Source organism: Odocoileus virginianus, chromosome 7, assembly GCF_023699985.2.
Source record: "Odocoileus virginianus isolate 20LAN1187 ecotype Illinois chromosome 7, Ovbor_1.2, whole genome shotgun sequence".
NCBI lineage: Eukaryota > Metazoa > Chordata > Mammalia > Artiodactyla > Cervidae > Odocoileus > Odocoileus virginianus.
The window spans coordinates 19,023,210-19,050,842 of record NC_069680.1 but is presented as its reverse complement, the minus strand read 5'-3'; the positions used below and the strand labels follow the sequence as shown (position 1 = coordinate 19,050,842).

At 39.4% G+C, this 27,633-nt stretch overlaps 1 protein-coding gene across 1 annotated transcript in view; it reads right to left on the bottom strand.

Moving 5' to 3' along the window:
- Window positions 1–27,187, bottom strand: part of PNLIPRP3 (pancreatic lipase related protein 3) — a 32,547-nt gene extending 5,360 nt beyond the window's left edge. The window contains exons 1-10 of the mRNA XM_070469876.1: window positions 27,109–27,187; window positions 22,928–23,088; window positions 17,803–17,922; window positions 17,022–17,153; window positions 15,360–15,468; window positions 10,492–10,611; window positions 10,286–10,408; window positions 7,130–7,248; window positions 4,159–4,291; window positions 1,055–1,166 (exon numbers count right to left, since the gene is read on the bottom strand). Coding sequence (XP_070325977.1) covers window positions 1,055–1,166; window positions 4,159–4,291; window positions 7,130–7,248; window positions 10,286–10,408; window positions 10,492–10,611; window positions 15,360–15,468; window positions 17,022–17,153; window positions 17,803–17,922; window positions 22,928–23,088; window positions 27,109–27,187 — 1,208 coding nt within the window. The remainder of the gene's footprint in view (window positions 1–1,054; window positions 1,167–4,158; window positions 4,292–7,129; window positions 7,249–10,285; window positions 10,409–10,491; window positions 10,612–15,359; window positions 15,469–17,021; window positions 17,154–17,802; window positions 17,923–22,927; window positions 23,089–27,108) is intronic.
- Window positions 27,188–27,633: the final 446 nt, after the last annotated feature.

Here is a 27,633-nt window from a genome sequence, read left to right as displayed (position 1 = left end):
ACAACCACAAAGCCTCCGCTTTTTGTGCCTCTGCCTTGTATTTGAAGATGATGTAACTCACAGAGCCAAAACATCTAATTAATTAATCAGTTCACAAAATGGTAACATCTAATTAGTGTGTACAATGTTAATTCTGAAATGAGTTGCAGAATTAAGTGATGGAAGTGGAAGACATAATTCAAAAATTTTAAGGCTGATCAAAGAAAAAATTAAGGAAAACACAAGATAAAAGGAGACTGTAGTCTTTTATGAGAGTGCAGGGTGAATGTCTCTACTGAAATATTCCTACCTTTGACTATCTTACCACATATCCTATACCTGTGAGTACTACTTAGGGAGCTTATTAGAAATTTGGCCATTCATATAAATACTTTATTTCATATGGAATCTATAAAAATAAAGTGATATGCCCAAATTTATATAACAATAATGGACTGAATTAAAAGCATATATTGTTTTTGCGACCCCATAGACTGTAGAGTCCATGGAATTCTGCAGGCCAGAATACTGGAGTAGGTAGCCTTTCCCTTCTCCAGGGGATCTTCCCAACTGAGGGATTGAACCCAGGTCTCCTGCATTGCAGGTGGATTCTTTACCAGCTGAGTCACCAGGCAAGCCCAAGAATACTGGAGTGAGTAGCCTATTCCTTCTCCAGTGGATCTTCCTGACCCAGGAATCAAACCAAGGTCTCCTGCATTGCAGGCAGATTCTTTACCAACCGAGCTATTAGGGAAGCCCTAAAAGTAAAGCGATATGCCCAAATTTGTATAACAATAATAGACTGAATTCAAAGCATATCTTGTTTCCTGTTTTTTTCCCACTTGCTTTATTATCTGATCTGTACTTTCATCTTAATGCTTCCTAACATTTTCTATTTGTAGCTGGAACTGTAGATGAAACAGATACTATGATTTCTATTTTATATTTGGGAAAAAAGAAAAGTTACTATCAGATGATAGCTGGTGGCACTGTAGGAAAAGAAAAGACTGAGCCTTACTGAGCATGACGAACTGAGGACAGCATTATTACCTGCCAAGTTATCATCCTTGCCTACCTGACAAACTCAAACTCCCTGGTCTTCCCAGTCATTCCACCTACACGGAGAAATATACTTCCTTGAGTGACACTGTTCCCATCAAGTTTGACAGACAGTTTGTGCCTCCAACCTGGAAACAGAGAAAACAGGAAAGAGAGAGAGAGAGAGAAAGAAGGGTTTAAAACACGTGGAAAGCATGACATCTTTGTTATTGTTCAGTCGCTAAGTCGTGTCCAACCCTTTGAGACTCCATGGGCTGTAGCACAGCAGGCTTCGCTGTCCTTCACTATCTCCTGGCTACTTTAATGTAAATATAACTTTCCGGGTTAAAGTGGAAGAGGGCTGTTCATGTTCATGAGAAAATAATAACACAACTTTATATAGCTTGAGTGAATTTGGTGAGATTATATTTTTAAAGACATATAAACTATCACACATTGATTTTGCAGAGTAAATAGTTTAATGATATTTTTTAAAGAAAATTATTTACTTTTCCATACATTTTTTGGACTTAAGAATAATGTGTGTGTGTTCTTCCATCCACTACATTTGTATTCTGTGGTGTGTATGCTTTCCATCAGTTCAGTTCAGTTCAGTCGCTCAGTCGTGTCCAACTCTTTGCAACCCCATGAACCACAGCACCTCCCTATCCATCACCAACTCCCGGAGTCCACCCAAACTCATGTCCATTGAGTCAGTGATGCCATCCAACCATCTCATCCTCTGTCATCCCCTCTCCTCCTGCCCTCGATCTTTCCCAGCATCAGGGTCTTTTCAAATGAGTCAGCTCTTCGCATCAGGTGGCCAAAGTATTGGAGTTTCAGCTTCAGCATCAGTCCTTCCAGTGAACACCCAGGACTGATCTCCTTTAGGATGGACTGAATGGATCTCCTTGCAGTCTAAGGGACTCCTTGCTTTCCATAGCCAAATTCTAATTTGCTATAATTTGACAATTAATCCATAAAAATATCTAGAAAACCTATTGCGCAAGAAAGTCTGTGTTTTTTAAATGACTCAGAGGCAGAATGAATTGTCCCTTCCTCTCCCGCCAGGCTTTGTGCTAGGAGTTCCCAGTCAGTACAGGTCTGAGTCAACACAAAGCCTGCCAGTAGGATAAATCCCTTGCAAACAGTCCAGTGTAACTTTTAAAGAACTCTAGAACTAAACAGATCTTTCATTCTGAATTCTAAAATTGTTGTATGCTTAATAACACAGAAAAAAATGCGATTCTTCATAAAGTTGTTTGAAAAGCCTCTGAAAGAGGAAAAAATACTAGAGAGAATTTTCAGTTCACAAATTAATCATCATCAGAAAGCTCCGTTTCCCTCCTTGCCCATTCCACTGCACTATGGCTGCCACCGTCACCTCTCCACTGAAAGCTAAACTCACCAGTGATGGGACTTATCCCACGAACTCCTTTGGGCCCTGTCTCATTGGACCTATCTTTGTGGACAGTGAATGCATTCTCCCTTCCTCATCATCTTTCTTTTCTTGACTCCCACGTGGTTTTATCTTTTCTCTCTTTATTCATTCCTCAGTGTCCTTCACAGGGACTACTTTCTCTGCTCTCTTTCTTCTCATCTGATATATTCTTCTTGGGTAATTACATCATCCACTTCATAGCTTAGGTTACTGTCTAAACATTCGAATCTTTGACTGTGGACCACGGTGATCTCCAGAGGCTGAGACCCATTCTAACCGCACATGCCCAAATCCTAACAACATCTCAGACCTAATATGTTACAAACTGAGCCCATCAACTTACTTCAAACCAGCCTCTCTGCCTGGTTACCAAGTTCAGCATATGGTATGTCATCCACCCAGTTAGAATCATCCTTGACTTCTCTACTTTCTGCATCCCTCAAACCCATTCACTGAGTTAGACAAGGCTGAATCTCACATCCATATAAGACTACTGGAAAAACTAGATGGACTGTCTAGTCAAAGGTATGGTTTTTCCAGTAGTCATGTATGGATGTGAGAGTTGGACTATAAAGAAAACTGAGCGCCAAAGAATTGATTTTGAAGTGTGATGTTGGAGAAGACTCTTAAGAGTCCCTTGGAATGCAAGGAGATCCAACCAGTCCATCCTAAAGGAAATCTTTCCTGAATATTCATTGGAAGGACTGATGCTGAGGCTGAAACTCCAATACTTTGGCCACCTGATGTGCAGAACCAACTCATTAGAAAAGATTCTGATGTTGGGAAAGATTGAAGGCAGGAGGAGAAGGGGATGACAGAGGATAAGATGGTTGGATGGCATCACCGACTTGATGCATATGAGTTTGAATAAGCTCTAGGAGTTGGTGATGGACAGGGAAGCCTGGTGTGCTGTGGGTCCATGGGTTCGCAAAGAGTCGGACACGACTGAGTGACTGAACTGACAGACCCATTCACCCAGTTCCTTTTTTTTTAAATTAAAACTCTTTTTATTTGTTTTTACTTATTTGGCTATGCCAGGTCTTAGTGGTGGCACTCAGGATCTTCCATCTTTAGTTACAGCATGCGGGCTCTAGTTCCCTGACCAGGAATTGAAGCCACGTTCCCTGTATTGGGAGCATGGAGCCTTAGCCACTGGACCACCAGGGAAACCCCTCACTCAGGTCCTTTTTGCTTCTTCCTGCCCAAAGACAAAACCCAAACTTCCCATATGGAGAACAATTTCATTATTTGACCCGATTTACCTCTCTCATCTTACCTGCCTCATATTACCTTCCTCCTGGTCTCTACAATCTCAGCAGGGGGATCTTTTTTAGATTCCAGCTCTCCCTTATCTCCAGGATTTTCAAATGCAGTTCCTTTTGTTTGGAACACTCTATTTCCTTCCCTCTGTTACTCACCTTTCAGGAATCAGCGTCAAAAGCATCTTTCCTTGGAAGGCTCCCTGATCTGAGTGCAGAAATTCCTTCTTTGCATCTCCCAACAGAAAGTTTACTACTCAGGGTTGAAACTCAGAATTTTCCTTTTCTTTCCCCCAGCCTAAACTCACTGTGTTGTTCTTCACTGCATCCTCAGAGTCTGGCCCAATGCCCAGTGATTTAGTAGACATTCAGTAAAAACTGTTGAATATTTAAAGGTAAGTGCCTTAAGGCATTACAATAAAATTTAGCTATGATACTTACGGGCAAATGGCGCAAGAGTCCCTGTGTTTAAAAAATAATATAATCTATTAGGCTTCATTTTTTTTAGGTGAAATCTATCAGCAAAATGACCCATTGTTGGGCAACCTTCCTTGGGACAATGGAAGCAATTTCCCTGGTGACAGAAAATAAGAGGTAATTAGAAATGTAATTAGAAATGCTGACTTTCAATAAACTCAGAATGTACTATTAAACTATAATAAATCTATCGAGTCTAAATAAAGTATATGCATTTAAGAATGACTAAGTTGCCTAATAGACCATCCCGCCTGTTTTCAAAAACAAAACATAATAAAACAAAAACAACTGAGGGATAAGGGAAAGGGGCTGGCTGTCAGAAAAATGAGTAAATAACATGAATAGACAGACAGTCCATAGAAGGGGAAAGTCAATAGTCAATAGCTATGTAAAAAGATGCTCAATCTTACTAGCTGTCAGGAATGCAAATTAAAACAACATACAATTTCATACTCAGCAGATTTGCAAAAATTAAGGCAATTGGAAATACCAAGTATTGGTAAGATATGGAGTGGGGAATTCTCATTTGCTTCTTATGGGAATATAAATTAACAGACGTTGCAGAAGACATTTGGTAATGTCTAATAAAGATGGAAATGCACATATGCTTTGACAATTTCACTACTATTATATGTCATAAAGCAACTTCTACACTAGTACATAAGGAGATACACAAAGGTGTTTATTGCAGAATTGCTTTTAATAACAAAAACTGCAAACAACCAAAATGCACGTTAGTAGGGGAATGAATAAATAAAATGTGGCTGATTCCTCCAGAATTCCTACTAAATACAATAGGTCTATATATGTCAATGTAGATCTTATAAATTTTAATTTAAAAGCAAATTCAGAAAGACACTTATAGTAAGATACTCTCTCTATATATATATATATATGAAATAAAGTCAAGTCACTCAGTCGTGTCTGACTCTTTGTAACCCCATGGACTGTAGCCTACCAGGCTCCTCTGTCCATGAGATTTTCCAGGCAACAGTACTGGAGTGGGTTGCCATGTATTATATACATAAATTTCCCTCAAAGTTTGCCTTGGGGAAGGGCATGAAGGGAATATAAGGTACTTAAATTTTATCTGTGTATTTTAAAATCTAAAGCAAAACTAAAAAAATACTAATTTAGTGTTGGACTATTTGCTATTTCAGGTTTTTGAACTTTTGGACTTATAAACTACAGATATTTAGGCTAGGGCTACAGTGCACGCGTGCATGCTCAGTCTTTACAGTCATGTCCGACTCTGTGATCCAGTGGACCACAGCTCTCCAGGCTCCTCTGTCCATGGGATCCTCCAACCAAGAATATTGGAGTGGGTTGCCATTTCCTCCTCCAGGGAAGCTTCCCAACCCAGGAATCAAATCTGCCTCTCCTGCAGTGCAGGCAGATTCTTTAGTGCTGAGCCACTGGGGAAGCCTAGGATTATAGTAAATCACCCCATTTAAAATTCCATTTTTAATGAGAAAAAATACTAACAAAATAATGAGGGCTCATATTGACTGAGTGCTTACCATGTAAGGCACTGTTTCATGCACTTTATATGTGTTTAGGTCAATTAATCCTCACAAAATCGCTTATTATTACAATGTTTTTAGTCTCCTTATTTAGCAGATGAGGAAACTAAAGCCCAGAGAAGTAAGCAATTTGTCTGAGTTTGTTTGTCTATTAAGTGAAGGCGCAAGAATGTGAATCAGATGGCCTAGCAACTAAAACCCCTATTATTTTATTTACTTAGTTTTTAAAATTCCATCTCATTTTTTATGACTGTTGGCTAAAAGCACAATAAAACAAGTCAAGGAAATTGACTTAACATTCTCTAGTTTGTTGCCATAATTAGCATCTATGTGGCATAGGAGCCTATGGTTCTCCAGATTTTAGCCGATTGAATCCCACTAACGCTGAATATACTGTGACTCTGAGAACCTGCTTTCACCTGCCTTTGAAGTAGTGAATGTCAGGATGCCTTTAGCCATTCAGAGCAGCATCTGGGGCTTGAAGAAGGATGAGTTTGGGGAGAAGGAGGTTTAGGGGAAATGTCAGTGCTTGTCTGGCAAGGTTTCTGAGAATAGCAGTTCACCAGCCACATATGAACAAAGAAGACATGCCCAGGAACTGAGAAGACAGCCTGAGGGCTCACTCACCTTGATCTGTAACAGGAGGGAAACACTTATTCCTGTCCCAACACTGTTCTTATTCACAAAATGCTATTGCTTATAACACACTTTGGTTTGAAACCCACATTTTTCTACCCTGATAAAACAGGGGATAGGTCTCTAAAGCACAAGCAAGAAAATATTTCTACTTTCCACTACAAAACAGATTTTCTCTTTACCTTTTCATAGTGATAAGCAAATGAAAAATATGGTCAGCTCAGATCTGGCACCACATGCTTCATGACTCAAGTAAAATCAGATTTGGTATTTTGTAATGTATATTGATCTTCATGGAATTCCTATGAGCTATCTATGCTTCAGTTCTGCTCTGTATGAATAATCAAATTTTAATAAAATAATTTTCATGTTCCAGGTAAACAGTAATATGTTTGATAGTAGCTATTAATTGCTTCAGCCATCTCAGGGCATCTTAGAGGATGACATTTAAATATATACACACAAATATTTTTGCGCTGGACTTATGCCTGGTACACAACATCTAATAACTGCATAACAAATGACCAAAAAAGCAAAATTGGATATAATTCAGAAGAACTGAAACAACCAGAATACAAATAGTTGGTTTGGTTATGTAAGCCCTTCAGCAACCCCAGCTACTGTTCAGTACTCAGCACAGAAAGAATCTATTATTTACCAAAATGGCAGATGCATTTTTTTTTTGCTACATACTCAATGTTCTAATTTTTAGTTGGCTGATCATGCTTCAAAAAATGACTTGCTAATTGAATTACATGGCAAAATGCTTTACTTACTGCTTTAAAAGATTTGTAGGATCTACAAGGATAAGCAATAAATGCATCAGGATTGAGAATGCTTTCAGCATAAAAGCGATGACTTCGGGCATGGTTGCAATCAAAGAAGGAAAACACTTCTGTGAAAACAATTTCCAATTAACTGGTAGCAATGAACTGATAACTGATAGTATGAAACGTTTCCTAGAAAGAGTAATGTTAAATGATAGTTTCTTGACTTGGATCTGGGTCACCAGAACTTGTGTGTAGTCTTAGATATTGCACATTTATTAACATTACATATAATTTTCTTGTACCAAAGAATTCTTTGAGTCTAAAGGGACATTTAATGTAAATGACTGTGTTCTGATACTAATATCCCCAACACTTCCCAGATATCTGACATAAGCACTTAAGAGTTTTAAGTATCACTGTGTACACAGTATCTCTGCCTTAGACCAATTAATTCTCTTGTCTCCCTGCTTCTGCAGGAATGACTGAACTCCCTCCTATTCAATCATAAAACAGCAAGCAAGGCTAACCAGTGCACACCTTCAGCTGAGTTTCAAGATGTGACAGGTGGAATGTATTGTAAAGAATGCTATAGACAAATTGGTTTTGTCATTGTCAGGCACAGCATTACTGCCACTAGTAGTTAGGATTACTGCAATAATTCATAAAAATTCTAAGTACATTTGTGTATTCTGAAATACATTCCAGTCATTTATGCTCTCTTTTCCTTACATAACAACATTTTTACTACATGGCATGGGCTATTCTTGTCATGACCTACATGACTTGGCTCACCTTTGAGTCACTAGATTTTGGTTTTGGTGTATGTGGCAAATCACTTATCTATAAATGTGGACTCCAAAGAGTCACTCCTTCCTAGGTCCTCACCTCTTTGCAATATAATGTTACTACTCTTTCCATCAAGAGATGGAACTGACTTTTTGAAAAACCTTCCTGGATTACAGGCTAGTCTTGTGACTGCTTCGACTAATAGAATATGGAGGAACTGACAGTGGGCAAGTATCAAGGCCTTGGTCTTCAGTGACCTTCCAGTATCTATTCTTGCTCTATTAGAACCCAGTCTCCATGTTAAGAAATTCAGGTGAACTGGCTGGGGAGAGAGGCTCCAAGGAAAACAGACCACTTAGAGAGGAGAGCTAGTACCAAGACACTACATGTGGAAGGCCATCTTGGACCTTCCCACCCAGCTTGGCCCAGCCCAGCCCAGCTCCCAGTTGGATGCAATCATGTGCATTCACCCAATGGACACATAGCAAAGCAGAGATCTGCCTGAATCTTGAGCCTCATAATCATGGGCAATAAACCATTGTTCTCTTAAGCCACTATGGTTTGTTATACAATAAATAACTGAGATAATTTCAGAAATGCAACACAGCAGTGATAAGGAATTGACATCATTTTTTTTAAGGAGGACTTCTCTTATATCAGGTTTCTTTACATACTAATTTGTATTCATAACTAATTGTGGTTTAGACAAGATGGTTCTTTAAGACATGGGGAACTATGAATTTTAAAAGTAAATGACTTCTTAGTAATAAATATAATGTAAAATAAAATATTTTGAAGCTGAAAAGTCATCTAAAGATATGAATGATAAATATGCTTTTAATCTAATAAAGTTGTAGGAATTATAGTATCTCAAAATGATAGCTTATGATAAATGTAGGCTTATTTCAATTCATTATTTTACAGAATTTCAAGTACTCAGTATATAACAATTAATATAGCTATGTAAAGGAGTCTTATGATCTATGTTTTATCCTAATAGAAATGATTTCAAATCATAATAAAACAAATAATGAGAAAGAAGTTTTATAATAGGTCTTTTTTGAAAGAATTTTGTTTACCAGCACTAGACAGAACTGGCTTTAATTCTCATTTTGAGTATCTATAGTTTTACCAGTTTTAAGCAGTCATTGCAAATGGATATTTCTAATTACATTTACTTTCAAAACAGACAGTAAAACTTTGTAACTTAGTGCTAGTGAAGAGGAAATTCAAGCTACTCTCAATGCGGTGATCTGTGTTTTTTTCCTCTACAACTGCCAGATGGAAAATAGAATAATTACATCATCTAGACATTCTGACCACATGGGATCAGGCAGTGGGATATTTAGAATCATCCAAAATTTTACTATCATATCATCAAACATTATATTACTGGGCTTTATCATATATTATGGATGATACATATCATTATTTACATGATAACGATATAGAGATAGGGAGGAATGGAACTCCCAAACAATAACTTTCTGGTGTCTTATAAAGTGCCTTATTATTATTATTGGAAACTGCTATAAAGGGCTAAATAGTATTTGTTTAATTTGTGATTAAATTAACTTGTGATCCAGGGTGATTCTGTCAAAAAGCAAATCAAACCATGTACTTGTTCTGCTGAAAATCTTCCCATGGCTCCCATCCCCCTTAAGTAAAAGCTGAAGTCTTTGCTACAGTCCATAAGACCCTACATTATCTCCCCCTGCCCTGTTCCTACTCTAACCTCATGCCCTACTACTCTCCTCTCTTTTATTTCACTCTGGCCACAATAGGCTCCTCGCTGCCATGAAACTCACAGGCTCCTGCCCCAGGCCCTTTGCACTTGCCATTCCCACCCCTCAGCCTGGAATGCCTTTCACCCGGGTACCTGCATGGCTAACTCCTTCAGGTCATCTTTTCAGTAAGGACTTCCTGTCCACCCTATCAAAAATCTCCTTCCCCTAGGTCACCTGCACTGTCACCAACACATCATATTCCCATTACATGCTTTGTTTTGTCTCCTTAGCACTTATTCTATTACTCTTTTTCTAGCAAAGTAGGGTATTAGCTCCTACTAATTTTTGTCTTTTGTATGCATTCCTACATCTGCTATTCCTAGAATAATGCCTGGCACATAGTAAGTACTCAATACATACCTATTGGATGACTACATCCTCCTGGTGAGACATTCTGTTAGACCCTGGGGTTACAGACTTAACTAAAACATGGACCCTGGCCTTGCAGACCTCACAACTGCTAGGAACTTCATACATGCTACTGTGTTTTGGACTAAAATATATTTTTACATTATATTATATTCAAAAGCATATTCTATCCAAGAAGGGTGCTCATTGAGTTTATAACTGCAGTTTAGAAAGTATTTACCTTCCTTGTAAATATTGAGATCAAATTTAAATAAAGGTGTAATTAAATCTTCACATCCTGGCATGTGCTTCCCTCCATTTGGGTAAAAGTCAAGGTGACCACAAGCATTAATAGTTCCAGCACCTGAAATTTAAAAAAGCAAGATACATGCTTCTAAAACTCTCCTCCATCTTTCAGTGCACTTTCGATTTGTGTTAAAAACTTACCAAGCTCAAAGAAGAGGCGAACCGCATTTGTATGGATAACATCAACAAAGTTGGCGTCTGAGGGATCCAGCCTGACTTCATTTGGAGTGTCATGGAAACACGGCCCTGCTGGGTCCAACCCTAGGAAAAAGCATAATGTGTATTAAACTAAGACATATAAAAGTACACTGACAGTGTTGCTATTTTGGAAGGATAGATGGTGAAGGCAAAGCATTCTTTCTTATATGATTTATGTAGGTCAAACACCACTCAGCCTGAAGGACAGATACATAAACTGTAGGATGTGTTTATATTTATAAATGCAGGATCTGTATATACTGCAATGTCAGATTCCTACACACAAGCAAGGCTGTGTCTGAACAATACCAAACCAGCTAACAAAGTCAGAAAAGTCAAAGCAGCTACTCTAGGGTCTGTACATGGAATACGATACAGACAACTAAGGTTACGGATTGCAGACCACCTTAAAAGCAACATTTATATGTAAAAAAATAAAAAATAAAAGCTAAGAACTCTTTAAAATGTAAAGATGAATCACAAAGCAACACAGTTAAAACAACAGAATCATAGTTCTCAGTTAAGGCTCACTTAGTTCCATTCATTGTATTACAAACAAAAGCCTGAAGCCCAAAGAAGTGAAGGGACTTGACAAGGCCATCATATGTTAGATGCAAAATGGACCATCATATATAAGATGCAAAATGGTGGTCAAACTTCAGTCCATTGTCTCCCATTCAAATGTCTACTAAAGCAAAGGTTAAGATATCTAAGGTCTCTAAAATGTTATGATCGTTCACATAACTCTTCATTTACATATTTGACGATTATTTATCAAGCACTTATTATGTGCCAGCAACAGGGTTTTGCAACTGGATACAAGGAATAAGGTCCTCAAGGAGCTTTCTGTTTGGAGGGGAAGACACCGCAATTCAACGTGCTCAGTGCTGAGACAGGCGAGCGCAGGTGTTATGCAATACAGAGAAGCAACAGGCAACCCAGGCTTGGGAAACTGGGACATGCTTCTGCTAGAGATGAGAAATGCAAGCAGAGATCTGAGGGAGTAGAAGAGTCAGCCAGGGTGAAGATGAGGTCGGTAGCATCCTGGGAAGAGGACAGGCCAGTATACGTGGCCATCAGGCGAGAGGGTTAATCACATTTGGGAAACTGCAACTAGCTTTCAAGGGCCAATGCATAGGATTTTAGAATTTGGTGAGAGATGAAGACAGCATTGTAGTCAGGAGCCAGATGTAATCAGCTGAGCCACAATGAGTTTGGACATGACCTGGTTGTCGATGGGCAGCTCTTACAAGTTTGCCAAAAGGGAGGTTTACAGTCAGATTTGTATTTTAGCAAAGCCTCTTTGCTGTGAAGTGGAGACCAGGGCTCAGAGTGGAGGGGACTCAGAGCTGAGCTGTATCTGACCCCTTGGGAAAATTCAGCAAGAGTGAGTGATGAATGTGCCACAGCTGTGGGGTGTTCAATACCTCGGCATGATAGACTGTTAAATGATTCCATTTTTGTTTTTATTTTTCTGAATCATATAATCATGAGAAAGAAATGATAGAATGAGAGGAGGCAAGGAGAGGAGAGAAGAGGGGGCCTAGATAGAACCTTGAAGAACACCAACATGTAAGGAAAGGCGAAAGAAAAGGAACCTGCAAGGGAGCCTGGAAAGAAGCTGTCAGACAAGAACAAAGACAGCCAAGGAGATGCAAGACAGGGAACCACAGGAGCCAAAAGAGGGTGTTCCAACAGCAAGGAGGGGTTAGCAAGTCAAATTCTGCAGAGGGGCCAAGGAAAGTAAAGATGGGAAAGGCCTGGAAGAGTCCCACTAAGAAGCCATCGGTGGTCATAGTGGTTTTTCGAGCAGGACTGGGGAAGAAACCAGACTGCAGTGGGTTGAGGAGAGCACAGCCCTCAAGGAAACATGGCCACTTCCTCTTAGAGGAGTTGGAATCTAAGTGAGGCAAGCTAGGGTATTGGTGAGAAGAGGCTGTGGCCTAAGCAGGAATCAGGACATGTCAATTGGTTTTTTTTTTTTTTTTTTTGACATGTCAGTTCTAATAGAATTAGGGAAAAGAGTTTGACAAGATGGGAGGAAAAGCAGACAAATGACAGTCAGGTCCCCAAAGCTGGCAAGGGACTCAGAGCACAGGTGAAAAATAAAATTAGACAGAGGGCCAATGAAGTAAACCAACAGGCATTTGTGCAAAATACCCAAGCTTAAAAGAAAGCTGCCCAAGTATTTGTCTCACAATTAATCTTCAACTCTAGGGAGAATTGTTTATGCTAATGTACAATTGCTAATTAGATACAATCTTCTGATGATGTCAGGAGCTCAGTAGAGATGTATTCAAATATAGCAGGTACACCTCAGATGATGTTGATGTGAGGACAAGGCAACCAGATATGTTTTTTTAAAAAAGACAACTAGTGTTTTCAAGATGCAGGGAAGAGAGAATCTTGGATCTGTGGTTCTAAAAGATCTCAGGAGGAAGATCAACAGAGGGGAGAACTAGAAGGTTCAACCTCTTAATTGATCTGAGTTGGGGAGGCATGAGCCCTATTGCATGAATGAGAGCTTCACCCTTTGGAAGCTGAGTTTGATGTATGTATTTGGATGCATGAGTGTATCAGCATAGAGAATAACCTCTTCTCCAATAGGAAAACACTGCTGCTATTTATAGAGAAAAGGAAAACAAAACCTTTACTGAGTAACCCCCATGCTACAGTCATCTATGATAACTGCCTTCCAGTTACAGAGAATTACCAGAGACACAGAAACTTATGCATGTCCTAAAGTCTACCATATTTTGTTTTTAACTGGTTTTATTATAAAGCCAACATTTTTTTTTTTTTGAGATCTCGGTTCTTTTGTTATCCAAGGAACATGATTGTTCAAAGACTAACCACTTAGAAGGAATATAGACTGCAACATCCAAATTATGTAGATCCTTCAGATGTTTAGAGAGTCTTTAAAAACCTATCATTGTCTATTTATTCAATAGGATAATTCACTTGGCAGGAAACCCTGAAGTTAAAAATTATCCGAGTTGTGAAACAAGAATTCAGGAAAACAAAATCTCCATAAATTTATTGCAACCTAGTGTGAATTTTTGACACATTTATGGCAATGTTCTTCCTTTTAATTTACAGCTGAAATACTCCCCTAAGCTGTTAGGCCCCATGAGATTCCATTCCTACCTTGGGCCCATTTCTTCCATTCTCTGGCAAAGATTTTTGCTACACAATAACTTTGGAGCTGACTCGTTGGGAAAGACCCTGATGCTGGGAAAGATTATTATTGTGAGGGCAGGAGGAGGAGAAGGGGTGGCAGAAGATGAGATGGTCGACTTAATGGACATAAGTCTGAGCAAACTCTGGGAGATGGTGAAGGACAGGGAAGAGTGGTGTGTTGCAGTCCATGGGGTTGCAAACAGTTGGACACAACTTAGTGACTGAATAAAGAACAACAACTTCAGGGTAAATATACAAATTTTAATATTCTATGTAGAAATGGTAGTGGTGGGCTAGGGCTGGAGTTGGAATCAGAGATCCGGGAAAAAGAGGAAACTTTCAGCAGGAAAAGCCTGTTATACCATGAAACTGCAGAGGCAATATATTAATACTTTAAACCCAATTTAGAATGTGGAAAAAATATTTTAAATTTAAATCTGAAATTAAAGCACGTGTGTGTGTGTGTGTGTGTGTATGTGCGTACACCAGAGCTGCAATGTATTGTTTCAATGAACACAAAGTGTGTACCTACTATGTGCCAGGACTGGGATGTGAGTGCAGCAAGGAAGTCTTTCTAACTAGTTCAGAGTCTACTGAAAATAACAAGCACATGAATAATAAATTAGACTTTGTGATACAACATTTGTATCTTCATATATAATAAAGGTATATTTCAGAGAGTGTGGGAAGCAGAAAATTAACTTTGTCTGAGGAAGAAATATCTGAGAAAATTCTCAAAGGATGACCAGCGGGTGTTTAGGGTGAGGGGGAACAGGACTTGCAAAGGCACAGAATCATGAAAATATGTGAAGAAACATGAAACATTCATACAAGTTCAGATGCTTTAGACAATGAAAAGTTTCAAGCAGTGGAGTGGCACAGCCCGTGTTTAGAAAGATAATGACACTGGCAATACCTGTGTAAGAATGGACTACCAGCCTGTTCTGAGAGGTGTCGAACTCTTTGCAACCCCATGGACTGTAATCCACCAGGCTCCTCTGTCTATGGGATTCTCCCAGCAAGAATACTGGAGTGGGTTGCCATTTCCTATTCCAGGGGATCCTCCTGAACCAGGAATCGAACCCACATCGCATATGTTTCATTGGCAGGCAGAACCAGGCAGGGCACCAGCCATGAATGGCAAAAACTCAGGAGATGGAGAGGGCCTGAGCTGGGACAGTGACTGGGCCACAAAGAGGCACAACGCAGATGCAGGAGACAACATTCAAAAGTTTAGCAACTGGAATAGCATGGGCCTTAAACAGAACAGTCCAGCATTCCAGCTACACTGGGTGAGTAGGACCACCGTGGAGTTTCTGTCTCAGTCTGTGTAGAAGCCATTATGGAATCGCAAAGCATGGAATGTGTCATCCTTCAGTCGACCATCCCCAACAGGTGAATGATCACAGGTCCCATTCCTCTGTCACCACAGATAATGCTCGGTGAACACTCTTGAAAATGGATTCACACACTCACCCTTTGGAAGCATTTTATGTTTTAGTTTAGGGAAGGTCACATTTTCTCTTGTCTTCCATTTGCTTCTGTGACCTCCTTGGTGTTCAGATATTTGATACTTTGTACACAAACAAATACGTAAACAAACCCAAGGACCATCTGCAGGGCAGGCTTACCAGTTATCCTTCCCAGGCCTGGCGTCCTTGACCCAGCTTCCCCAGCCAGATGAGCTCCCAAGCTGTGGCCAATCAAGTGCACTTTAGAAGCGGAATATCCAAACTTTTTCTGAGAGGATATTTTAAAAGGAAAACAGAACAAGCATTATTATTTTTTTTTTAAAGCAGGTGGAATGCCTGAATCTGGCTTAAAATGAAAAAGGAGCTGACATGTTTCTCCCTCTCCCCCCCAGGATGGGAAGACTGGTAAAATGACGAAGCAACCCTATGTCCACCTACATCCTTATCTAGCTGAGGGAGAGAGCATCAGGTGGGCCAGAGGAATACCTTCTGTCGGCGCTTTCTCCCTGTGCTAAAGGGCCTCGCAGTTCTTGGGAACAGGAAGGAAACCAGCCCAGTGACCCTTCTGTAGCTTCCAGTCCATGTTCATCCTTCCTGAGGCCCAAACCATCCCGCACACCCCCACACGGGCTAAAGGCAGCTCACGCCCGGGGCGGGGGGGGGGCAAACGATTCACTGAACATTTAAGTCAGCCAACACGTTCCCCTTCAGTTCAGCAAAATCTCCTCCGACTTTTTTTATGCGCCTTTACGAGCCCATAGTTGAGGACCCAAGATCAAGGAAGAAATTCACGAAAGCTTAGTTGGACCTGGATTTTCTCTGAAGAGGCGGTGAATCCGTTTCCATCCTTTGTGGACAAAGACACACTCGAAGTTCCTCCTTGCAGTCTAGCCTCCCCTCAGGAGCGGGAAGAGTGGATGGAGAGGGAGGGCAGCCGTGAGTGTCCGGCTCCCTGCCTCTGCTCCGGCCTGAGTCCTAACTGGGCTCAGTGTTGGGCCCGCTCTCCTGACCGACCCTCAAAGTGAGCTGCAGCGCCTGCCGGTCCCCTTCCCGTTGCCTTGTATTTTCCCACAGTCCTCTCCCCACACTCCGTCAGGGCAGAAACGCTGTCTCGCTCACCGTGTCCCTCCAGTGCCTAGAACGGAGCCCGGCCCACAGCAAGTGCGGAGTGAAATATTTGTTGACTGTAAGGAGTGAAATCTTAAGAATCTGAAAGGGTCATAAACCTTTAGATTTTTTTACTTCACCGCATTGCATGCTGGGAAACTACTTTCTATTATGGTGGGGCATTTGGAGATTTATAAATGTCTCAGAGTATAGCCCTCATAAATAGCAAAGCCTATTTTATTCTCTTTGAAAATGTGTAGGTTCAAGAGTTGTGCCTGGACTGGCCGAGGGACCTATTTCACTGCCATAGAACCCAGTTTCTGTGGGGAAAACGCACTTCACATTCTGCACAGATAGCGCCCATAACGCAGAAACAATTTCTTCTCTATCGTTAAGCATAGGTTTACCTTGTGCTAAAAGGAGCCGAGATGGTCCTCCAGGCCAACCAAGGCGGCGACCCTGAGGGGCGGGGATGGTTTGGTGAGGAGCCGGTGAAGACACACTGCCACCAAGTGGCGACTTCTAGAACTACATGCACTTTCACCAGAAGGAACCTAACATTCCCTTTTTGGCTACCATACACCAACGCTGATTATTTCACATGTTCGGTCCTTATGTAAACTAATAAAAAAGTATATAGAATTGCCCCCAAATTCTTGGTGTTATGATACAAAGCTGGCTCAATGTAATGTAAAAGAAATCAACTGTTCTTACCACAAGAACATCAATAAAATAAGCCACCTCAGCACCAACGACGCGGAGATTGTTTACAGCGTGGATATATTGCAGTGAGCCGTTAATCCAGTCTAAATTAATGCAGTTCACATCTTCTACTTTTAGCAGTACCTAAAAAGATTTATTGTAAGTATTAAAAATAAGAATTAAAGGAAACCAGAGTGCCCAAACAACTGATTCTACAACAAGAAATAACATCTGCAAGTATTGGGGACCTACCATGTGCTTGGCCCTGTCCTAACACTTGTACATATATTAACTTATTTGATATTCACTTAAAGATAAGCAAACCTAGGCAAATATAGGTTAATTAACTTGCCCATGACCACAGAGCTAGTCAATAGAACCATAATATTCCAGACAGCCTGACTCTACCACACTATATGGCTTGTAAATAATTAATTGCTTACTATGTTAGCAGTCTATTAATCTTGAGTAGAAGAGAGGAAAATTAATTTCCTGGAGTGAACTTGGAAATGTTTTCCTTAAATTAAACGAGAAATTTGTCATACCATTCAATCTTTTGTCAAAGATGAGAATTTACTAAGAATAATTATAAAAGTCTTCTATCATAATCTGTGCAATTCATAGCCAGTGAAAATAAATGGGAAATGGGTAATTCATTTGGGTCTTGGAATATGGTTAATGTGAATAACTGAATGGAGAATTTCCATGAATACACGTTAGTACCTTGCAAAGTACATTCACATTAAACATAAAGCTTTAATACACTATAAAGAAGAGATTATTCACATCATACATTGCACATGTCTTGCTGCCATTTGCCGTCTGATTTCCATCCAGGTATGTTGATACGTGTGATCTTCTCTGTTGCGAAGTGTGAGGCTTGGATAGTTAAATAATTAACTGCACTGACTTCCTGTTTCAGGTGAAAAGAAATTAAGGTAAAATAATTGAAAATTATTTAACATTTAGTAGAAATATTCTAAATTTGCTAAAAAGTTTTCCTCTAAGTTTGACTTTAACAACCATCTTTAATACATTTTTATCAAAGAAATAGTTACTGCTACATATTGCAAAAGTACCAAGGAATTATTAATGCATTACAAAATGCAACATACAAATTTTATCATATGGAAAAGAAATCAAAATGTTTGGTTTCAAGGTAATGCTTGTTAGAATTTCAGTAAGCCTTACTTTTGTACAGAATTTTTCAGCTGTCAGCGTAACTCGTGAGAATTACCTTATCCAAGGCTTAGATGCCTATTCCAAAGGTTGGACAAGATAAGATTGTCCATCACACTTTATGAACAACGAGTAGAGGTTAGATCCTTATCACATGAAATACAACAGCTATTTAAGATATTTTATGTGATGGTGTTAAATATTGTTTTGTATTTCTTGTACTTTGTTAGATGGTTTTTATGACAAAACTCTTGAAGGCTTTAGAATACTATTAATTTAAGTGATTTTGTTATTAAGAGAAAAATTATAAGTCAAAAGTATAAGCAATTAAGTAGAGAAAAATAAAAGGTCAAATCAGCAAATAGCAAGTTTGACAATGGTAATCTTAAACTAAAAAGCAGCAAATTTAGATACTCATGAAACTGAAATGAATGGCTGATTACTAGCTACCTGTGTTTAACGGTATATACGATTAATCATACGACCTACTAAAGTTTCTCCAAGACTGTGAACAAACAATTAAGAGAATCCCAAGCTGGCTTACAAATGGCAATAATTATAATACAGATAAAACTCGTATCTATCTAGTTATAGGTACTCTGTGAAAGAGTGAAAGCGTTAGTTACTCAGTCGTTTCCGACTCTTAAGAAACCCCATGGACTGAAGCTCACCAGGCTCCTCTGTCCATGGGATCCTCCAGGCAAGAATACTGGAGTGGAGAGCCATTCCCTTCTTCAGGGGATCTTCCTGACCCAGGAATCTAACCCAGGTCTCTTGCACTGCAGGCAGATTTTTTACCCTCTGAGCCACCAGGGAAGCCCTGTGGGTACTCTATAGAGTAGCTCATTTGGCCTTCTCAATGCTGTGACATAGGTACGAACTTTACAGGTTAGGAAGGGGTGTAATGAGAAAGGAAGTCACTTGTCCAAAAGTACTGAAGCTGATGAATCCTTGAGAAGGATTCAAACCCACATGGTCTCTCTCTAAAGCCGTGCACTTCACCACTGGGCTTTCAAGTTGTGATCTGATCATAGTGCTTTCTCCTGATGGGTTGCATACCAGCTGAAGAATTTGTGATGTAGATAATAAAATCTATTGTATTGGGGCTTTTCAGCAAGCACCTCTCTGTTAAATAATCAAATCCAAGTGCAAAGATGTTTGTATATCTATGTATTTAAAAGAACTCAATGCCCATTCCAACTCTGGCTGGAGCCCCTTAAACACCTACTGTATTCCTGTTTCTACACACAAAAAAAAAAACCTATTTAGGAAACGTCATTTAGTAGAAAAAGTACGTATAGTTTTCCACTGTCATGGAACAGGCCTCAGAATGGCAATCTGACAAGTATTATGGTATCCAAGCATTCTTTGTTGTCACAAAAGCCACTAAGGATTTATTAACGTAGGAAAAGGCAACAAAACAACTTTGTTCACTGTGCATTCAATCTAGCACACCACTCTGAAATGACACACTAACTTAGGGAATGGGAAACTCCCAAACAACATCATGGAATCAAAAGCAGACAACTTGGATCCCACAAGGACAGAAACTGAAAAGGGTGTCAGGACAGAACAGGTTATCTAGAGATGAGAGTAGAGTATTGATGTCTAGCTGGGTGCTGGGGTGTTTCCTCTCAACATTCTTATTTTTGAGTGGTCATGGAGCCTAACTGACATAGAATCAACCCATCCTATAAGTGAGGAAAAAACAGTCACCACCAGTTAGGCATGTTCTAGCCTTGACAAAAGCTGCAGGCACAGGAACCACTGTAATTACACAACTATGCATCACGACTAGCAATGGCAATGAGTCACTTAAGGTTAAGAAGTCACGGATACTATACTCTCATGATTTAAAAAATAAAAAAAGAAAGAAAGAAAGAAAAAAAAGAAGTCACAGATTGATGGGAAAAAAATGTTGGTTTTATTCTTCCAGGAAGGTAGCTGAGACCTACACCTCAGAAGACCATTTACATCAACAAATTGATCCTTGACAATTCACCAATTGCTAAGCCTTGATTACTAGTTCCTTATTTGGTAATTCCCCAATTGCTAAGTCTCAATTGCTAAGCTACTGCATGATTTACTTCTTTCTCATAAACAAAGGTAATCAAATTTATACAGTATAGCATATGAGTCAAATCTGTGATGATCCTTGCTTTTAGCATCACACCATGACTCAGTGTACAACCTAGCTGTTATTAAAAACCACATTAACAACAAACCCTCAGGTGTCTATCTATTGCAAAATTCGGGTACAGATCTGTGTTCTCACACATGATTCTTTCCAAATGGAAGGGAGTGGGAAAGATGTGGAAAGCACTGTTTTTATGGCCCTTTTCTTAGGAAAGTATTCGGTTTCTGATGTTCTCTTTACTGCCCATTGGGCTCAGCCTTGCCTGAAGACTGGTCTTCATCACCTTCTGTCTTACTGCCTGTGCTCTACAAAGTTCTAGTGCATGTCTCTGTCCAGAAGGATAACGGATCAGCAAGTCCTATGAGGGCTGAGGGTCAACATCAGGGGATACAGTTAGTCCTGAGCAGAAAAATTCACCCTGAAAGTCCCAAATGGATAGAGGTGCCCCCAAACATTTGCATTACATTTTTTAAAAATGTAGTAATATACACATAACATAAAATTACTGTTTCATCCATCATTAAGAGTAAAATTCACTTGCACTGTCATTCACATTGTTGTGCAAGCAATACCACCATCCCAGAACTTTTTCATCATCTCAGACTGAAACTCTGTACTCATTAAACAGTAACTCCCATCGCCCCCTCCCCCAACCCTTAGTAACTATTGATATTCTACTTTCTGTCTCTATGAATTTGACTATTCTTGGTATGTTATATAACTGGAATCATATATTTGTCCTTTAGTGTCTGGCATATTCAATTTAGCAAAACGCTTGCAAGCTATTGTACCATCTATTAGAATTTCATTTCCTATCTACAGCTGGGTAATACTTTTCTCTTTCCTTTTTGACAGTTATAGAAATCAAACTTTTGAAGACATTTTCGTTATAAGTTTCTCTGTACTCAAATTAAAGTCTTGTCTTTTCTTCTTTGTTCTCACTAGAGCCGTAATCTATAGAGCAGATGGTATATTTCAGTAAAGAGTTATGTGTACATATGTATGTGTGAGTCTGGTAAGTAGATAGCTATGTTTGCAGGGTGTGAAGGCCTAGAAGAAGGCTGTCTTGGCTGGTGAGATCTGCCCTGCATGTGACGGGTCTGGTGGAAAGCAAGCCTCAAGGTTATAGATGCAGGTAAAGACTGGAGATGATTTTTGCTCCTTCCCTGGCTCCTTGCCCACCTGCCCCCTAAATATAGATGCTCCACCTGGGTCTCATATCATGCTTTGTTCTCTCCCCTGAGATCTCATGCACTGTGAGTTTCAACTCTCACCTCTGCGTAAAAGATTCTGAATGTATTTCTGCAGCTCCAGACTGCCTGCCAAGTTGTACGCCTAACATCTCCAATAGTCTAAACCAACTTCACTTGTCAAAAATTGAACTTTTTCTTTTGCCCTAAATTTTTCAGGCAAGAGGGTCATTTTTCTTCCTATCATGCATATGTGAAATCTCAGGACAGCTGATGATGTTTAACATGTCAGTTTTTTGTTAAAGTACTCACTCTCATTACTCTGGCTCTGGTTAGTCCCTGTGTCTGATCCAAATCGCACTAGAGCTTTATTCAGTGCTGTCAAATAGAACTCTCTGTGATGATGGAAATGTCCTATATTTGTGCCATTCAACACAGTAGCCACTGGTCATGTGTGGCTCTTGAGCACTTGAAATGTGGTTGGCGTAGCTGAAGAACTGAATTTTTAGCTTTATTTCAAGAGCCACGAGTGGCTAGTGACTAGACAGCACAGGACTAAACCGGCTGGCAGTGCCTCCCTCTCCCCACCTCCCAACCCCTGCTCTCCCAGCTCCAAGCCAGAAAGTACACTGCAGCTAGAATAAAGGTCCTAAAGCCTCCTAAAAACTCACAGCGGGTCCTCATGGCTCCCAGGTAATAGCCCATCTCCTCAGGAAGGAATTATACAAATTGTTTCTAAAACTGTGTTTCTCACTCACTCCACATTTGAAGACTTCCTCTCTGCCTTGTCTAACCCAACAGTGGGTCATTTATCAGAGGCACTTCCTCTTGTCTCTCTCCTTTGTGTGTGTGTGCGCGCGCGCATTCACACCATTTCCCTGTCTTTGCATTTGAAAACCCTGCCCTTCCTTCAGGACACACCTCAAACCCTCGTAAAAGTCTTTCCTGGTTCCCATCCCCACTCCCAAGGGGAAGGTAATCCCTTCCTCTCTCTGTCCCCAAAGTCTTTGATCTGTTATCTTACATCACAGACCAAAATCATGCTGCAACAAAGCTATTTGGTTACATATCTCATTTCTCCTAGTAAATTTAAGACACTGTCTTGTTTATTCAATTTAGTACATAATAGGTATTGTTGCTTCTTCAGTCTTACAATGTGGAAGGTTCTCAATTAATATATTAACTGAACAAAATATCAAATTTATCCCATATGAAACATGTATTCAGAGCAATCTTTGTTTTTAAATAACAGGGCAAATAATGAGAGAAATATCTGGCTCACAACACTAAAAAGAATTGTTTCCCTTTAACTCAAGAGTTTCTACCAGAATAGGTTATCTATGGCTTCTGTACTTGGAGTAACATCTTCTATTTTAGAATAAAATGTATGTGAGGGCAGCGAGTTAACTTACCTGATGGACTTTGGGATTCTGTCTAGTGTAGAGCAGAAAGCGAGTGTTTATCTTTTCTGGAGACCAGGGTAACCCTGCAAACTGTCTTGAGAAGGTCCCAGTCCATGGCAGACCATCTTTAAAGCATCCCACCCTTTCATAGCAAACTTCTTCCCCTGCAGCTAAAAGATAGAGTGTTAGTATTATAGGAACCAGGCCCAGAGAATGGCTATGTTTCACACTAAGAGGGTTTATTGAAATTAGTCTTTAAACAAGTGTGACTCAGGGAGAGTCTTTTCAAAAAAAATGCTCTCCCTTCCGCTTCCTCTCCCGCCCCTTCTCCATCTCACGGCCATGACCATATGGACTTCAGCACCACAGATGAGAGTGCAGGAGATCTGACATGATACATCCTTGACTTTGGATAATTATGTTACCTTTTTTAGTCTCAGTTTCCTTCTCTGTAAAATGGAGATAATTCCACTTACCTTACAGCCTGGTTATGAAGATTAAATGAACCCTCACAGAGGATAGTCCTCGTTAAAATGGGCCAGAGACATAAGATTGGATACTGTGTCTTCCCTGAGGGCCTTCTTTTTCTTATAAGACTTATAACTCTTGATGAAAGGTATCTTTGTGTCTCCAGAGCCTAGTGCCATGCCTGGCACACAGCAGGAGTCTGAAAAAGGTTTCAGAGTGTATGCCTATGTGCCAAGTTGCTTCAGTTGTGTCTGATTGTTTGAGAGCATACAGACTGTAGCCCGTCAGGCTTCTCTGTCCAAGGGATTCTCCAGGCAGGAATACTGGAGTGGGATGCCATGCCCTCCTCCAGGGGATCTTCCCCACCCAGGAATCAAACCTGTGGCTTTTATCTGCATTGGCAGATGGATTATTTATCACTAGCACCACTTAGGAATCCCTTCAGAGAGTATAAATGAGAGCAAAGTTTCATTCAGTTTTAACTGTTTCTTCTTTCTGGAGCTCACTTTACTCATCTTTAAAATGAGAGGTTTGGGGAAAACTAGGTCTTGATCATTTGTTTCATTCATTGACTCTAATTCATTTTTTCACTATGATCTTACACTTTCATTTATAGATGAACACAAAAACTAAAAGCTGGTTCTTTGAAAAGGTAAAATTGACCAGCCTTCAGCCAGACTCACCAAGAAAGAAAGAGAGGACTCAAAAACATAAATCAGAACGGAAAGAGAAGCCAGTACTGACACTGTTGAAATACAGAGGATCATAAGAAACTACTATGAACAATTATATGCTAACAAATTGGACAACCTAGAAGAAATGGATAAATTTCTAGGGACACAAACCTACAAAGACTGAACCATAATAAAATAGAATATCTGAACAGATCAATTACTAAGGAGATTGAATCAGTGGTCAAAAAGCTCCCAGTAAACAAAAGGACAAGATGACTCCACTGGTGAATTCTATCACACGTTCAAAGAAGAAGTAATAGCAGTCCTTCTCAAACTCATCCAAAAAATAGCAGAGAAGAGAACTCTTCCAATTCATTATACAAGGCCAGTAATACCCTGAATACCAAAATTAGACAAGAATGCCACAAGAAAAGAAACTTAGGGGCTATTATTTCTGATTGACATCAATGCAAAAATTCTCAACAAAATTTTAGCAAACAGAATTCAATAATACATGAAAAAGATCATACATGTCCTGCGTCTCTTACATCTCCTGCTTTGGCAGGTAGGTTCTTTACCACTGGTGCCACCTGGGAGCCCATACCTCAACACAATAAAGGTCATATATGTCAGGCCCACAGCTTAATCATCAGGGAAATACAAATCAAAACCTCAATGAAATATCACCTCAGACCTGTCAGAATGGCTGTTATAAAAAAAATAACCAGTGTTGGCAGCATGTGGAGAAAAGGCAAACTTTATGCACTGTTGGTGGGAATATAAATGAGTATAGCCATTTATATTGATACTATATATATGATATATATATGAGTATATTATATATTATATAATATTATATATTGATGTTATAAATATGATATATATATTATATATATGAGTAAAGCCATTATAGGTTTCCCTGGTGGCTCAGCAGTAAAGAATCTGCCTGCAATTCAGGAGACACAGGTTTGATCCCTGGGTTGGGAAGATCCCCTGGAAAAGGAAATGGTAACCCACTCCAATATTCTTGCCTGGGAAATCCCATGGACAGAGGAGCTTGGTGGGCTATAGTCCATGGAGTAGCAAGAATCAGACACGACAAAGCGACTGAATCACCACCATAGCCATTATGGAGAGTAGTATGGAGACTCCTCAAATAAATAAACAAAACTACCATATGATCCAGCAAGTTCACTTCCAGGTATTTATCTGCAGAAAATAAGAACATGAACCTCAGAAGACACATGCACACCCATGTTCATTTTAGTATTATTTATAATAGCAAAAGGAGAGAAGCCATCTAAGTTTCCATCAGCTGGTGAATAGAAACTGTAGAACATACATTTATACATTTGAACATTATTCAGCCATTACAAAATGAAATCTTGCAATTTGCAACAACATGAATGGACCTCGAGGGTATTGTGCTAAATGAAACAAATCAGATAACGATGATATATCAAGCTCATAAATACAGAGAACAGACCGGGGACTGCCAGAGGCAAGAGGTTGTGGGCCCGGGATAAACAGGTCAACTGTTTTTTTGTTTTGTATAAATAAATGTTTTAAAAACTTTATTTCATACTGTTTTTCAGAGTGATAGTTTAACTTATTCAATTATGATCTTAATTTATAATTATGATTTATTCAGTTACTGTTATTCAATTCAAAAAATTGATAATTTATTCTATTTATGATTATTTATTAATACTGGTTAGAGCTATTTGAAGACTTGAATTTGAGGATTTTCTTTTATCTCTTACCAAAATATATTAAATAAATCTCGATTTTCAAGTCCACTATTTTTTAACTTCATAGTTTTAGGAAATTTTGCTTTGCTTCATTTCCTAAGAATAAGATTCCATAGTAAATATATATGAGATATATTTATTAATTAATATATTTTATTATACATTATTAAATATATTATATTTATTGTATCTTTATTAATTTATATTTAATATAAATATAATTAAATACATTTATATTAGATATAAATATAGATGAGAGGAAATTAAAACATATTTTTAATCAGAGAAGTGTGTGTATGCTAAAAATATGTTCTTTCACCTGCCCACCCATACACCCAACCCTCTCCCCAGAGGCAACAACTTAAAACACATGTCTGCAGTTCTTATGGTTACCTCCATATCTCTATAAATAATGTGCTTACACTACTAGGTTTTGATTTATCAACGTCAGTCACACATGATCTATTAACTTGCTGCAATAATAAATGAGGATGTCATTAATCTACCTATTTCCTGGATCATCCAGGGCAAGAAACAGAAACCACTCTAGTTACTTTAACTGTAAGAGTTTAATAGAATACATTGTTACTAATCAGGTTTTGGAGACCTGAAGAGGAAAGGAGGAACTAACTACAGGGAGCAGCTCCTAGCAGAAGGGCTGGTGAGAGAAACAGAAGAGGTGGGGGCATTGGTACTGGTATTCAGGTCTCTGAGAAAGGGTTGCTAGCTGGCTGGGGCTGGCATCTTTGAGCGGGCAGCCTGCATCTAGTTCTGGGAGTATTAGGAAAATGTAAACTACTGCTGCTGCTCCTGGATGGTTGTTTGTGCAAAGTGAATGTCCGAGAGTCATGTCCGACTCTTTGCAATCCCATGAACTGTATAGTCCATGGAATTCTCCAGGCCAGAATACTGGAGTGGGTAGCCTTTCCCTTCTCCAGGGGATCTTCCCAATCCTGGGATGGAACTCAGGTCTCCATGCCTTTGCAAGACAAAGTTTGAAGAGATACTGAATCTCTGCCTGCCTTCCATCTCTGATATCTGTCCACTGCAATTTTACATTCATACTGTCAAGACTGATAATATTCAGTCCTTGTTCTACGACTAAAATTAAATCGCCCCTGTCTTATCTGTACACTGACTCTAAAAAAATTGAAACTCAATAAACCAAATTTATATTACTATGACTAGATAAATATTTCTTCCCTTCAGAGCCAGCCAGCATGCTATTTCCTTTTCGGCACTTCCATTGTTCACATACTCCTTCCCTTCAAAGGAGAATATTCAAATGAACTCTTACTTCCCACAATACACAAATTCCTCCAGGTCAGTGTCACTTTATCTGGCTCGACATTCAGATCATGCTTTTTGTGTGCCATTTCTGTTTTCCAGGATTCTCTGGCTGACTTTGTTTCCTCCTGTTGCAAGTGTGAACATGTGCCTTCTTCAATATATGCTAGAACTGTGCCGCGTCTCAATCAGTATTTCTCCTGCCTGGAATACATTCTGTTTTTCCTCTTGAAGCACATATACATTCAGTTCCAATTTGAACCAATGATTTCATATTGGATAATAGCTTTCTAATACAACCATCTATTTTTCATAGAAAGTCCAGCTGCCTTAGTTTTTCCATTCCAGGCCCCATGCCCCCACTTAGTTTTTCCATTCCTGGCCCCATGCCCCCACACCCACCACTGCAACACTCTAAGTTCTCAACTACATTATTCAGTCAAGGAAAGAGAGTTTGGGTTTAAAAATGAAGATTGTAAATACTGCATATTTTCTATGTTTGTAACTTATCAGGGGTATTGGTCATCAAGCCCTT